The 15,066-nt window shown below is 41.1% G+C and overlaps 1 protein-coding gene across 4 annotated transcripts in view; it reads left to right on the top strand.

Moving 5' to 3' along the window:
* The window catches only part of ZNF385D (zinc finger protein 385D), a 622,231-nt gene that overhangs the window by 484,472 nt on the left and 122,693 nt on the right, over positions 1-15,066 (top strand). For all 4 annotated transcript variants that reach the window (XM_034760769.1, XM_034760770.1, XM_034760772.1 and 1 more), the window contains one exon: positions 14,914-15,024. In XM_034760769.1, the coding sequence (XP_034616660.1) occupies positions 14,914-15,024 (111 nt within the window). The remainder of the gene's footprint in view (positions 1-14,913; positions 15,025-15,066) is intronic.

Raw genomic sequence — 15,066 nt, 5'->3', positions numbered from 1 at the left:
TCCTTCAGGGCGATGTTACCATGTCACCTTTGTGTTCTTTAAAGGCTGGAGAACATAGTTATTTGAAGGTACCGGAATGGAAAAGAGAGGTGGCTTTCCAATACTGTGGACAGGACCGGCTCTAGGCACCAGCAAACCAAGCATGTGCTTGGGCGGCGGCACAATTTCAGGAGCGCATACCAGGCGCTCTCAGAGGTTGTTTGGTTTTTTGTTTTTGTTTTTTGTTTGGGGCGGCAAAAAACCTAGGGCCGGCCCTGACTGTGGAGGACACTCAGCCACCTATGCTAGAGGGACATTGCTGATAATGGTGACCCCTCTATATATTGCTGAGTGGAGGGGTTTGGTGAACTACAAAATTGAGCCCAGCACATTTGCCCTGCTTTTAAACCTCAGGAAACCAGCTTAAATTTCTGCTATGCCAAAAGTTTGCAGAATTAGGCTTACAGGACTGGGTGGCAATTTGAGAGGAAATTGACTGTATTCTATGCTAGCAGGCAGAATTGCCATGGAAGAGGAACAGATAACCACAGAAAACATCCACCTACTTCCTAGGTCCGGCCCATGTCCCCTGAAGAGTATTGAAAGGGACATGGAAACAGATGTATCTTCTTCACTGAAGTTTTGGTTAACACTACAAGCCAATCACCTCTCCACTGGTGAAGGACTTGGAATTGTGTTTGTGCAATCCCTGGAGTGGATGCTTCACCCACACCTACTTCTCCTGGCTTCTGCAGAGCTGTTCAGTGTGGGGAGAGGACAGACACCAGGGACTGGGAATTATACAAAACATTTGAAATAGTCACAGGGTTAACAGACTGCTCTGACTTTCTTTGGACAAGTAAATAGTTTTCTTTCCCTTTCCAGACTGACACCTGAGCCACCAGTCCCTCCCTCCCACTCCCCTGGCTCCCATTCACAGGGTGAAGGAAATAGGTGGGGAGGGAGAGGAGTGGTTGTTGGTCTTTGAGCAGCCATAAGTATCATAAAACTGTTCTTTCCCCACCTGGACCCTTTCAGAACCCACATTCTCCCTCATCACTTCTGCCCCAGCAGGTTCTGCCTAGGGACTATCGCCATTCAGAGTGCTGGCTGAAAAATTCACAGACAACCAGGAGCACAGGGACTGCTTGTTAATAATTTGCTACAGTTGATGATAAATGTTTTACGGTGGTTCTTGAGATTTCAATAAAACCTTTTATTTGCAACTGTGTCTTGCTCAGGGACCGTGTCAGGATGGACAGAGGTAGGGTGTGGTGATGGGGCGGGGGGCAGCTTCAGGCATGTATTACTGGAGCAAGAAGGGATATTTCCAGGTTGTGTGGGGATGTATTGTGATTTACCAGCCTCAGGTTCTGGTTTCTGCTGCAGCTCAGGGCCTCCTCAGGCTCCTCAAGGGGGTCTGCAGGGCTATAGGAGAAGAATCACATTCTCCTCTCAGGGCTTCCTTAGAGGTCCCCGTTGCCTCCTCATCTTGCCCCTCATTGGCATCCCATTGTATGATGAAACAGGTGTGGGGTTGAGGAGGGGATTGTGAGTGACCTTGGGCTCTGTGCCCAGAGCCCTGGAAAGCACCCAGCTGGGGCATGAGCTAGGTCTCCTCCCAGAGCGATTGTTTGAGTCCTTCAGGAGCCTCAGGTGCTTCATGTGTTCCCGGTGCTGGGACAGAGTCCGGTGAATGGCAGCCTCCTCCAGCTGCCATGAAATCTCCTGGTACAGATGAATGTTCCAGCCAACTCGGGCGAAGTTGCGGAGGAAGGTGTACTCTGAGCAAACACTGATCAGTACCCAGGTGTGCTCCAGAGACCAGGCGTCTGCCCTTGGAACTTGATCCATGATCACCTGTACTGATCAATAGATTTCAGCAGAAAACTGTTCTGAAGTACTTAGCACAGGTCATTAGTACTGCTGGTAAAGGGACTTCAGTACCTTTGGGTAAGGATCAGGCAGCAAAAGGATTGATGCATTGTGGGAATGGCCCTGGAGGACTATCAATACTGGTGACCTGGTATGCCCCCTTTGCCCCCCTTCATACTGCACTGTAGAAAGGGGATGGGCCATGCCACAGCAGAGACATGTACATACCTGCACTGTCCTCCAGGAATGTGCTTCAGGGCTTCAGATGTGGACAGTAAGGGGGGTTATGGCATGGCCCAAAACCACACGTGTAGCTGTATGCACTTGCAAGTGTAGATGTTCTCTATGTCTCAATCTGGGCCTGCTTGAAACTACTTTTTAAAATTAACTGAATAACTCCAGTTGACACTGTCCCTTTAAGACATTTAGCTTTGCAAGATGCTTGCTATTTATGTACAGTAACTTCTTCTCAATGGTTTACTTTTACCTTACTTATAAAGACACATTCTATAAAGTGTTTAAATACTGAAAAGTCTTAGACACTATAGAATATATTATAATGTTGTTTGAATTCTCGCAGGTAAGAATTCAACATTTTTAAAATATTCTAATCACATATAGCATATTGGATTATAATGGCTTTTTTGGAATCATTACACTCTATTGCATAAATAAGAAGTGTTTTTAAAAATTGCCTATCTGGGCATAGCAGTACTGGCATAATGCAATGCAGCCCTCATGATTAACAGTGAGAATTATTCTTCAGTCCCTAAACATGCCTTTCCATTAACAATTTTTTCAAATGTGTGTATGTAATAGACTGTAATGGCCTTTTTGGACTCTCATGCACTCTGAGGAAATGTTCCTTTCAGGGCCCAATTCTGTAGAAATTAATAAAATTTGTCTGGCAAACATCCTGCTTTTGTTTACTAGGAGTTATTAAAAGGATCCACTGTCACTAAAAACAATTATAACCTTTGGTCCAGTTTTTCAAAGTTCATTCACATATGAACATTTGAACAATCCTATTGGGAATGAGTTATGTAATCTTCATTACGCTTTCTGACCTTTTGTTCCGGACTCTATCTTAAAGACTAAGCTTGAAAATGCTCTTAGCTTTTTATTATTATGTTGTTTTCTCCAGACTTTATATGTGCTTCATTCTTGCTTGAACTTGTGAAACAATGAGACTTTGAAAATGTTAGAATTTTAACTTTATTGGTATCTTTACAGAAAGCTTAACATTTCTCCCTTTCATTGTTTTAGGACGTTGTTATATGTTTAATAATATGATTACCTCTGCCTCTCCTCATCTAAGTCTCCTGAAATACCACTTTTTCCACAGTGCCTACAAAAAAAAAATCCCATTGTTTTCAGTACTTTAAGCTTGAGCTCTTTTATTCTTTTATGGTTAGAAAACCAACATGATGTATGTGTGGACCTTAAATTAAGGTACCACATTCTATTCTAATCTCTGTATGTATGTATACTGCCTTCATCACTGTTGCATCTGAGCACCTTTTGGTAGTGCATTAAATGACATGACAAACATCTGTGATGGGTGCTTTGTTCTCTCTCTCATCTGCTCCCCACAGGGACAGTTGTGCGTGCAGGGTAAGGTTTGTTTTGATAAGGTTTGAGAGGGTTTTTTGGATCTGCTCTGGGGATGAATCGGGATTGACTAGTGAAAGATGCTGTTGTCTGTAGGACCCCTGCCTCATTTGTTGCAGAAGTTGGAAGATGTGTATGAGGCAGGGAGTTGCAGGAAATAAAGGAGGATCTCACAGTTCAGGCAGTTGAGTGTTGCTCTAGAGAACTGGACTCTATCACTGCCTGTGCCACAGAGTTCCTGTGTGAAGTTAATCAAGTCACTTAAACCATTTTTTTCACAGGTGGTCACAAATTGTGTGTTCTTCGCTTTCAGAATGCCCAATTTGATGCCCTGCCGTCTGATTTGCAGAAGCGCTGAGTACTCTCAGCTGCAACTGAAGTCAATGGGAGCTGTGCTTTAAACATATTAATTGCTACATAACACTAAGTACTCTGAAAAATCAGGTCCTTGGCATCTCAGATTGGGCATCCAAAATGAATGGATACTTTTGACTTTCACCTCCCTGTTCTTCAGCTCCCTGTCTGTAAATAAGGGATAATACTTGCCCATCTCAGAGGGGTGTTGGGCATTAATTTAATATTTGTGAAGCACTCACTTACTATACTGATTAGTGCCACAGAAAAGCCCAGGAGGAAACTAATAATTCTGTTTTCAGAGCAGGGTTTGGTTAGTGTGCGGTAAATAAGGCCCAGGGCCACACTTTGAGTAAGGAGGAAGAAACATAATATTAAACAGCTGTTCATTAAGTGAGCACTGTCTATTCGGGGCATTGAATGAGGCAGGGGTGTCCTGAGGAAAAAGCATGTGATGAAATTAAAGACTGTATCATAATACAAACACGTAAGTTGGGCAAATTAAGGTTTGCCCAGGCAACCTTAATTCTGGCATTTCCTAACTTTTGAACGCTTGATTTTGTAACCATAATAATGTTCTTTTAATGTAGTTTTTGTGTATGTAAAATATGTATACACAAACACGTGTGCACAGGTTTAGTGTAGTTTTACAATTCCTTGCATTTTGTTCTAGTGTGCCTAATTAGCACAATGATTGTGTCTTCAGACATTCATTTTTAGGGTTCTGCCCAATTTTAAATAATTACTTTCTAAAAAATAGTCCTTCTGCAAATACTGCAGATGGTGGTTATAATTGCTAGAGAGATTTTTCTCCTGAATCATTTTGTTTAATTTGGGTAAATAGTGTTTCTATATGAGATGTATGAAAAGCAGCACATTACAGTATTACACTGTTTCATTGATAAGATCAGAAACGGTAGATCACTAAGAAAGGTTGCACTTGTAATGTTGAATTTCAATTCACTGGGTAATTATTCAGCATAATTACTGAGGCAACACTGAATAAATTAGCAATAAGAGGATGAGCCATGCATGATAGCACATCTAGAACATGCATTTTAAACATCTGATATCATAGTTTTCCAGTTGCACATAAAAGCAAATTATTTGAGCATCTTTATTTTTTATTTATTTATTTTGCTAAGTCCTAATGAATGTCAAATGATTTTAGGGCCAGATCCCTGAGCTATGCTGACTTACACCAGTTGAGGTTCTGGTTCAGTTGCAGTAACTGCGTTCCCACCCTTTCAATGTGTCTCAGAAACAACATGGTGAGTTGCCCCATGTTCTGAACTGTGCAGTGTATATCAGCCATACAGTTTTCAAAGTACATGAAGTCCACCAAATTATTGGTTTTGAGGGAAAATAGCTTAGTGTAGCAATATTATATTCTACGTTATATAGTATTATGCTTGGGCATGGAATCTGTGTCTAGATTTGCAACATTCTTATAGTGTCACAGTTTGGATGTATGGAATTAGGGCTGTAAAGTGATTTTAAAAATTAATTTTGATTAATCGTGTGGTTAAAAAAATTAATCATGGTTAATCGTGCGATTAATAGCACTGTTAAAAAATAATAGAATACCATTTATTTAAATATTTGTTGATGTTTTCCACATTTTCAAATGTATTCATTTCAATTACCACACACAATACAAAGTGTACAGTGCTCACTTTATATTATTTTGGATTACAAATATTTGCACAGTGAAAAACAAAAGAAATAATATTTTTCAATTCATCTCATACAAGTACTGTAATACAATCTCTTTATCATGAAAGTTGAATTTACAAATGTAGAATTATGTACAAAAAATAACTACACTCAAAAAACAAAACAATGTAAAACTTTAGAGCCTACAACTCCACTCTGTCCTACTTCTTGTTCAGCCAATCGCTCAGACAAACAAGTTTATTTACATTTGCAGGAGATAATGCTGCCCGCTTCTTGTTTACAATAACAGCTGAAAGTGACAACAGTTGTTTGCATGGCACTGTTGTAGCTGGCGTCGCAAGATATTTACATGCCAGGTGCGCTAAAGATTCTTATGTCCCTTCATGCTTCCACCACCTTTCCAGAGAATATGTGTCCATGACAATGACGGGTTCTGCTCGATAACGATCCAAAGCAGTGTGGACTGACTAATTTCATTTTAATCATCTGAGTCAAAGCAACCAGCATCTTTCTTTTTGGTGGTTCAGTTCTGTAGTTTCCACATCGGACTGTTGCTCTTTTAAGACTTCTTAAAGCATGTTCCACACCTCATCCCTCTCAGATTTTGGAAGAAACTTCAGATTCTTAAACCTTGGATCAAGTGCTATAGCTATCTTTAGGAATCTCACATTGGTACCTTTGTGTTTTTTCAAATTTGAATGAAAGTGTTCTTAAAATGAACAACATGTGCTGTGTCATTGCTATAACATAAAATTGCTATAACATGAAATATATGGCAGAATGTAGGTAAAACAGAGCAGGAGACATACAGTTCTCCCCCAAGGAGTTCAGTCACACATTTAATTCCTGCATTATTTTTTTAATGAGTGTCATCAGCATGGAAGCATGTCCTCTGGAATGGTTTCTGAAGCATGAAGGGGCATATGACTATTTAGCATATCTGGCACATAAATACCTTGCAATGCCGGCTACAAAAATGCCATGCGAACGCCTGTTCTCACTTTCTGGTGACATTGTAAATAAGAAGTGGGAGCATTATCTCCTGTAACTGTAAACAAACTTGTTTGTCTTAGCGACTGACTGAACAAGAAGTAGGACTGAGTGGACTTGTAGGCTCCAAAGTTTTGCATTGTTTTGTTTTTGAGTGCAGTTATGTAACAAAAAAAAATCTATCTTTGTAAGTTGCACTTTCACGATAAAGAGATTGCACTACAGTACTTGTATGAGGTGAATTAAAACTACTGTTTCTTTTGTTTACACAAAACACAAAAATAAAAATAAAAAAACATACTTTTTTCTGCCTCCCATTTGAAACAGTGAAAATTGAAAAGGAACAAAATTCTTTGTAGGCGTAAACTTTTCCTCCCCACACAGCTCTCATGAGTCGCCAGATAATTAGGACATTATTTCTGTGTTTGTGATTAAATAGATATGCCTGGCAGATTTGTTAGTTAATGGCTTCAGTAAGAAGGATCATCAACAAAGGGAAGAGCAATTAATAACTATTTTCCAGAAATGATCCTTATGACTATTAAATTTTGTATCAACAGTTGCTATGTAGAAACTCCCACCCCAGATTTCATCCCTGTCATTAACAAGACCCCACACAGAGAGTTGGCTAGAGAGGACAACAGCTATGGTAACTCTAGAATAGTGGCTTAAAAACATTGAGAGGGACATTGTCAAGTGGTTAGATTCAAAATGTGGACTTTGTTTAACAATAAATGAATGGGAAAGGAAGAGTTTGGGTTAACAAAACTAAATAAGGGGCCAATGTCTGCCGTCTATATTGAACATTAACTCAGACAGTTACCAAAGCTACCAATGTAAGTTAACATGACTGAGTCTTGAAGAAGGATTATAGTATTTGACCAAAGAATAGAAATATTTTGTAATTTAAAAACAATGGAAAAAACCCACAAGCTTTTATTTGAATAATTAAAAACACAAACAAAAAACCATTGTACTAGTGCTTGGGTATCAAAAAGGAAAAGTGACTAAGATTGGAATGTGAAATTTTCCTACCTAGTAGCCAGAGCTAAGAAGAGTTCCATCATGGCTTTGCCACCAGCCCGGAGCAATACACTGTCCCAGGAGCAGACCAGATGTCACATTGTGACTCCAAAAGTCTCAGTCAGCCTTCCAGGTTCCTCCATGCTTCTAGGGGGAAATAACTGGTACCAGATCTAGATCTAGTGCAGTGTACTTTCCCCACTCCAGTATGCCAGCATAACTTTGATAGCATGTTTGTATGTGTGAAGAAGGAGAGACAAAGCTGCACCCATTCTCCATCCCAGACAGTAGTGTGGGGGTTGGGACATATTCTACATATGGAGGCTCCATGCTGCAATCCACAATCCAGGAAGCCGGCTCAAGGAAGAGTAAGGGGGCATCTTACAATATCATACCCTCCAGCATAGCCTCAAAAGCAGAAACCTGATCTGTTCCTATGTGAATTGCAGTCTCTCCCTATCTCACACCTCCAACCCCGTATCCCAAATAGAAAAAAAATAAAGGAGATTTTTTTTTAATTAACAAACTATAATAACATAGCACTAGTAGAACAGTAAAACAGATTTTATAAAATAATTGTTATCTTGATAGTACCTCTTTCAAATAAAAGCATATAGTTAGCACATAAATGATATTTAAAATGTGGGATACAATTTGCATGTATAATTAGTAGCAATCAGTGAACCTGAAAAGAGTTCCATTAAGCATCTAAATTCTCATCTGCTTCTCTAAACATTGGGAGGCTATTGCTCCCCTCAAACTTGCCTGCAACCCCTCCTCCCTAGATCCCTCTGAGAATTAACTATCTCCATCCATCTGTGTGATCCCAACAGGCCCCCCAAGCTTCTGCCTTCCAGTGTCAGTCAGTCCCCAGTTCCCATCAAGCAGCACTCAAAAAATGTATTTGCTTTTCTCTGCCTTCCTACAACAAACTTTTGGATGCTTCTCTGATGCTTTTGAATGTTTTTTTTTTTTTTTTAATCTGTGCATTGGCAGCGATTCCCAAATGAGATTTCTAGGAAAAAATAATAATGCCAAATATCACTCCGTCGTTCTCACTCTCACTTACGGTTGTCTGCCCTGACTTTATTAGGAGCCGGGTTTATGGAGTCATATTGGGAAAAGTAATTCTGACTTGCTGTGTCAAAGAGCAATTGGCAGAGAAAGGATTCCTGCATTTGAACCAGCTTTCCTTAATCACCTTGGAGGTTATCCAGAGAGCTTTGCTTATAGCACTACAAGCACAAATCATAAGGTTCACAATAGGGCCATGTTCTGTAGTGAGTAGGAGAAGTACAAATCTATACAAAAAGGAAGGGAAATACGCAGGCATGTATTTCTTTATCAGCAGGAAAAGAAGAGTAAATCTGTGGAGAATATTTGATCCTCTTTCCACACACCCTCCCCCCAAAAAAACCAAACAGCCACCCAACCAAAAACCAACTGCTTACAAAAGTTATGTGCTGCAAACTTGTTAAATCTAATGGGAGGACATTAGTTCCACCAGAAATCCAAGCCCCTTTTGAGTCAGCATCCTTACCACAGAGGTGGATAAACCCAAATCCTTCAGAGATTAGTTGTTCTAGTCAAGTCGTCATTGAAGCAGCTTTTGTATTGTACTTTAAGTGCTTGTTTCCTGGATGGTTGACTCCCTGATTTCATATGTAAAATGTAGCGCTTCTGTGGCTAGTTTACAGCCTGGTGTGTTAATGCTGAGAGTCTAGGCCATCATCTGTGAAACGATCACAAGTACTATAGCAGCTGAACCAAGTTCTGGTATCATCACCCAGCTATGTAGAGAGTCAGAGGGCCAGTGCATATGTGGGAGAAGGTGGGGGAAGGAGGGGAGAGACTGGTTGGGGAGAGAGGGACAAAGGAAGAGGAACGAGAGAGAAAAGAAACTGAGGGAAAGGACAGGTAGAGACAACAGATCAAGGTCCATCACTACAGAACATTTCATATTGGAGAAATTAACTGGAAGATCAGTAATTCCCAGCTGATGTCACAGAACTTGTGGCCATATATGAGGCATGTAAAGCTGCAGACAAACCATCTAATCCACTTGAGAATCGGAGAGTCTCATTGCAGTTTGAGCATTAGTAGAAGAATCAGATAAGCTATGCTTGCTAAACCACTGATTGTGATCTGTTCCTGTTGGCAGATGAAACTAATTTCTCTAATGCGCCTGTGGATTATGTGTTACAAAAATTGATACTAATGTTTATTTTGATATTCCAGGTCCAACTTTATTTAAAATGTTGCTGATTAAAGGATAGAAGTTACGGGACTCAAAAAGACAAGAAATTTCAGGGAATAGTGATTTTTATTGCGGTAAGACCTAGAACCACCAATGAGGGTCAGACTGTATTATGCTAGGAACGGAGTAAACAAATAGGTAGAAATAATCATTACTGAGGAGAGATCACAATTTAATTTTAATCAGAACATTAAAAAAGATAGGATAGACATGGAATGGAGTGATCACATAAATCATCAACGTTTTTTAATAGATAAGTTATCCCCCAAATGCTGTTTAGCCTAGCCATTGTTAGCTGGTTGATTTCCTGAAGGTGTCTCAACAGAAGTGAGCCTTGAGGAGGGATCTGAATTAAAGTTTAGGTCAGGAAGGGCAATCCACACATTAGAGGCAACATGAAAGAAAGCATGAAGATATTTGTGGGAAAACAGACAGGCACTCAAGGCTGATTTCACTGGCAGAGTCAAGGATGTGATGGGATAAGAGACATAAAAGACTATCTTTTAGAGGTGAGGACCAGCTGGAAGAAAAATATGTTTCTAATTCTCAGGAAGTATTCAAACACTACACATTTTTCTTGTTTGTATACTTTGAGTATTAAGGTACTGCGTTAAAAATCTCAGCCTTTCAGGGAAAAGGTATATTGGAAGAGAGAAAAGAGTGTATCTGTTCAGTTCTTGTAATCTGACCTGAGGTGATAGGGTGAGTGTGAAGAGGTTCCCATTTCTAGCTTGGGGCTAAGGGTATGTCTGCATTTGAGCTGGGAGGTGTGATTCCCAGGCTGTATAGACATATCTACGCCACAGTTCCCAAAGCCTCAACACCAATGAAATGTGGTAAAATCAGCCAAAGCAGACCCTGTGCTCTAGTGTTGGAAGTCAGGTGGCACAAGCAGATCAGTCTTCTTTTTTCCTCTCTGTACCACCCAGGAATGGACTGCTGACTTGCCAGGCTATTTGCTTTCCTCATATAGCTGCCCCTCTCCTGCTCTGTGTTCTATAATACATTCTGGAGCATGGACTTTTCAAACATGATGTTACAGCGTGAAAAGACTGCAGCACACACATTAGATCAAAGTGTGACATCATCACAGTGTGCCACAGCATGTTGGCATTACAGTCCTTGGTATAATCAAACTAATCCTTGTTGTTGTACATTATTTGTATTACAGTGGAAAACAGAGGCCCCAGTTGGGCTCAGAGCTCCATTGTGCTGGGCATGGTACAAACACATGTGATGTTTGTGTTTTGTTCAGCAAAATCTAACAGGGCTAGCAAAAGCTGATAGTTTCCCCACAAGCTGTTTGCAGAACTGTCATAGGGTTGGTCCTCCAGGGCACATGACGGGTTTCTGAACTCCCCCAGCCTTTGATCTCCAGGCTGCCAGCAGCATGGGTCTGGTTATAGGATACTCAGCCCTCCAACTGAGTCCATGGGAGTCTACCTTTCCATGGAAGGATTCTCTTCTTTCACAGACCTCCAGTAGGCCATGGCACAGTTCAGTGCCCACAGGCGCGTGTCTCTAGTGTCTTTGTTGCTAAGGGGGCCTGCGTTTTCTCAAAGTGGACCTCAACAGGCAGTGATCTCCTGAACAGCTCTTGCCTTCAGCCAGGCCCTCTGTAGGAGCTGAGAGCTGAAGATCTGCTCTCTGTTCTTCAAAGTCTGCTACCAGCTGAGCTGGGCTTCTCCCTTTACATCTTTCCCCCTCCCCCCGACATGCCTGGCAGTTGTGGAAAGGTAGGGTTGCTTGAGTCCAGAGCAGTTCATTAACTCTCACTTGGCCAGTGTAGGTTTATACCCATGGAGCTTTACCACCTTGTGTTGTTGTTTTTATGATCTGAACACTTTTCCACCAGGGACTGGCCTAAGATCACAACCCATTTAACATGAGCTATTGAATAGCCATCACGTGATACAATGCTTCAATGCTGAGCTGGTCCAGATTCATACTAGAAGAGATGAAAAGCTCCATCTCCCTACTATTACAATTCCCCTGAATCATTAATTACCTACAGACAAAGCACCAATCCTGCATTTATCAAATACCTCATGTTGGTGCTGGTGTCACTAGGCATAACCCTAGGTAACTCGGGAGGGTGGAAGGCCACTAGTGTCAATGAAGCCTTCCTGCACTAGGCCCAAAAGAACCAAACTTCTCCCATGTTTAAACTCTAATCGACCTCACAAGCCAGGTGCAATTGGAATATGTAAGCAACCAGTTATCTGTGTGCAACCCCCTGCTCATACCGGCACCAAGTGGTAATAATGAGGCCTGCATGTTTCTGGCTGAAGGGAAAATAACAGTTCAAAGGGAAACAGGACAAGATAACGGTTTAAAGAAGTTACTAACAAGCTAGGCTTATAGCTGCCAAGAATGACTTAACTGCTTAAATGTAATTGCTTGCTACTTGCTTAAAGTAAACTATTATAGGAGAAAGGGAGGGTGAAGGGGGGGTGTGAAGCCTAACTGCAAAAGAATAAAAAGGGAAAACCGTTTGTCTCAGTGTGCTTGATCTGAGACGTGCCTGTCTCCTAGCACCACTTTGGGATCCCAAATAAACTTTGATTGCTTCTCCATCCTGGTGTGTTTATTGGCGCGAAGCACACTGGGCATCAGACCCCGCTGTTGCTGTCCTCGGGCACTCTGTGCCGGCAACACTCCTTTGTTGCCTTCTGAGAAGTAAGTGAACCATAGGGCATTAGTTCAGAACAAAATTCATTTTTTTAAGATAAATATAAAAATTACAATCTGAGTATTGGATGCATCATGGTTAGGGGTTGGATGACTCAGATGATGACTTTGTACAGCCCTGTGACAGCATGTCTCAAAGATAAAGATTACCTGCTGCTTAAATGAGTGGCTCATGAATTAGTATACAGCTATTTAAAATTTTTAAAAAATATAATTATCAAATGGTTCTTGTCAAAAAAGGAAGAGTCATGACAACTTTAACCTGGAGGTTTGTGGAAGTTTATTTCAGCATTGGTGATGAAATCTCATGAACAGTTTTTGTGACATTTTAGGCCTAAATCATAGAATCAGAGAAATGTACGACTGGAAGGGAGTTCAGTACGTCATCTAGTCCTGTCCCCTGCACTGAGGCAGGATTGAATAGTCTCTAGATCATCACTGACAGGTGTTTGTCTAACCTGTTCTTAAAAACCTCCAATGATGGAGATTCCACAACCTCCCTAGGTAATTTGTTGCAGTGCTTTCTACTACCCTTACAGTTTTTCTTAATGTCTAACCTAAATCTCCCTTGCTGCAATTTAAATGATAGATTTCTTACAGGACCAGCCAATCTTGCAAGGTTTTCTGCATCCTTTCCGCCGGAATGATGATTTTCATGAAAGTTTGGCCATTGCTGAAATAGAACCATAAAATAGGCTACCTATTGGATCTAACCATGGCACCAAAATCATGATCCAACTATGTTCCCCAGATCAGCATGCAGAGAGATTCCTTTGCTCAAAGTTCTCACCACTTGCATGGGAAAGAGGCACGCACCTTCCTTTACATTAGCAGCCTCTGCCCTTTTCCTGGATTGTGCAGAGGGTTGTTTGGTTTACGCATTGAGGGAGAAGACGGACTGTAGGCAGCAGACCAGATTTACACTTTATGTGCTCCTAGGCACAGCATCTTCAGTCCCCCACCCCGCCTACAGCAGACCTTCGTGTTTTCCATAAAAAATGAAACTTTTAACCCACTTTTAACTGTTACGTGCCCCTAGAATGCGAGCGCCCCTAGGCATGTACCTACTGTGCCTAATTAGAAATCCAGCCCTGGTAAGCAGCCCACAATGGGTGGGTATGAACCTGTAACACTGACAGACCCGGTCATTAGTGGGCGGGATCGAACCTGGGACCTCTGGAGCTAAATGCATGAGTCTCTACTGCATGAGCTAAAAGCCATATAGCCCTTAGCTAAGGCTGTAGAGCAGACTCATTAATCTCTTAGTGGTCTCGGTGCCACTAGATGGGACAGAGCACCACACCCAGGAGGTGTGTGGGTTACAGGTACACATGATCCCACTCTGGCCTCATGAAGATTGTCCAAGAAAGATAATAAAGACTATTTTGCCTTTCTCGCAAAGCACCCTCCACAGTGCTGATTCCTTCTTTGGGAGGGCTCAAAGAGCAGCAGTGACCAGAGAGGTTCCCTGATAGGATGACTGCATTAGACCCCATGCTTCCATGGCGAGTGTGTAAGGAGGATTGTGAGGGCTTTTGGAGAGACAGTTGGGGGAAGGAGAGAAACTAGAGTACAGTTAGTGGGGTCATGATTATAAGAATTGGCTGGCACGGGAGGAGTGTAAGTTTGGCAGCTGCTCAGCCAGCCATGTATTAAATGCTACATTGCACTCCACAGCCTGGAGGGGGCAGGTAGGGTATCATTCCCCTCTGACCCCTGTTGAAATTCTTTGTGTAAAGCCCATTTACTCAGACTTTGTGCTGGGGAGCAGGATTTGATCTAGAGAAATGTTCTCTAAAGGAGGGATAAAATGGTTGAAACAAGGTTTATTTAAATGGCAGAAAAATAATCTTCAGACACTTGAAGGATGATTTGGAATTTACCCTGACTCTGACAGAAATTGCCTCATATAAAAGACTCATTTCTGGAACCTGGGACAATGTTGAAGATTTTCATAATATTTGGGAATCCTGCCATGATGCAAAGCCAGCTAAGCACCACACTGTATATAGAGTTGTTTATACATCCTTATTCACATTTCACTTCTTACTCCCTTTCTTTTTTTCTTTTCCCCAGGTTCTTATTTTATATTTTTTTACAATTGTATTATTTTTACTCTGCTGCTTTCCTAAAGTAAAAATAGAAATTAGCATGTTGGTAGGTAAACGTGTTCAGTGTTAACTGATTCAGCTTTCTTCACTGAAGTGAGATAGGAATGAATAGTAGCCAAAAAACTTTTTTCAAGGTTACTAATTAAATTTTTTCTTTCCCCCTTTTTATTTTCAGTAAAAAGCAGAAATAATGATAGAAAAAGAAAGGGAGAAATGTACTGTCACCAAATGAATAATGTTTGCTATGGATTGGCACTGGACAGATTCTCTTTAATACCATAAGTGGCATAGGCAACCTTCCAATGGAACAGAAAAGCTTTTATTTTTCTCTTTCTCTCATTACAGATGGACCCAATTCAGAAAGCTGTAATAAATCATACATTTGGGGTTCCTCTTCCTCATCGAAGAAAGCAAATCATATCATGCAACATTTGCCAGCTGAGATTTAATTCTGATGTAAGTTGACTATTTTGTATTAGTCTAAAAAATATGTATTAG

Source organism: Trachemys scripta, chromosome 2 (assembly GCF_013100865.1).
Source record: "Trachemys scripta elegans isolate TJP31775 chromosome 2, CAS_Tse_1.0, whole genome shotgun sequence".
Lineage (NCBI taxonomy): Eukaryota > Metazoa > Chordata > Testudines > Emydidae > Trachemys > Trachemys scripta.
Note: the sequence above shows the minus strand (reverse complement) of the source record. Positions and strands in the feature narration are given on the sequence as shown.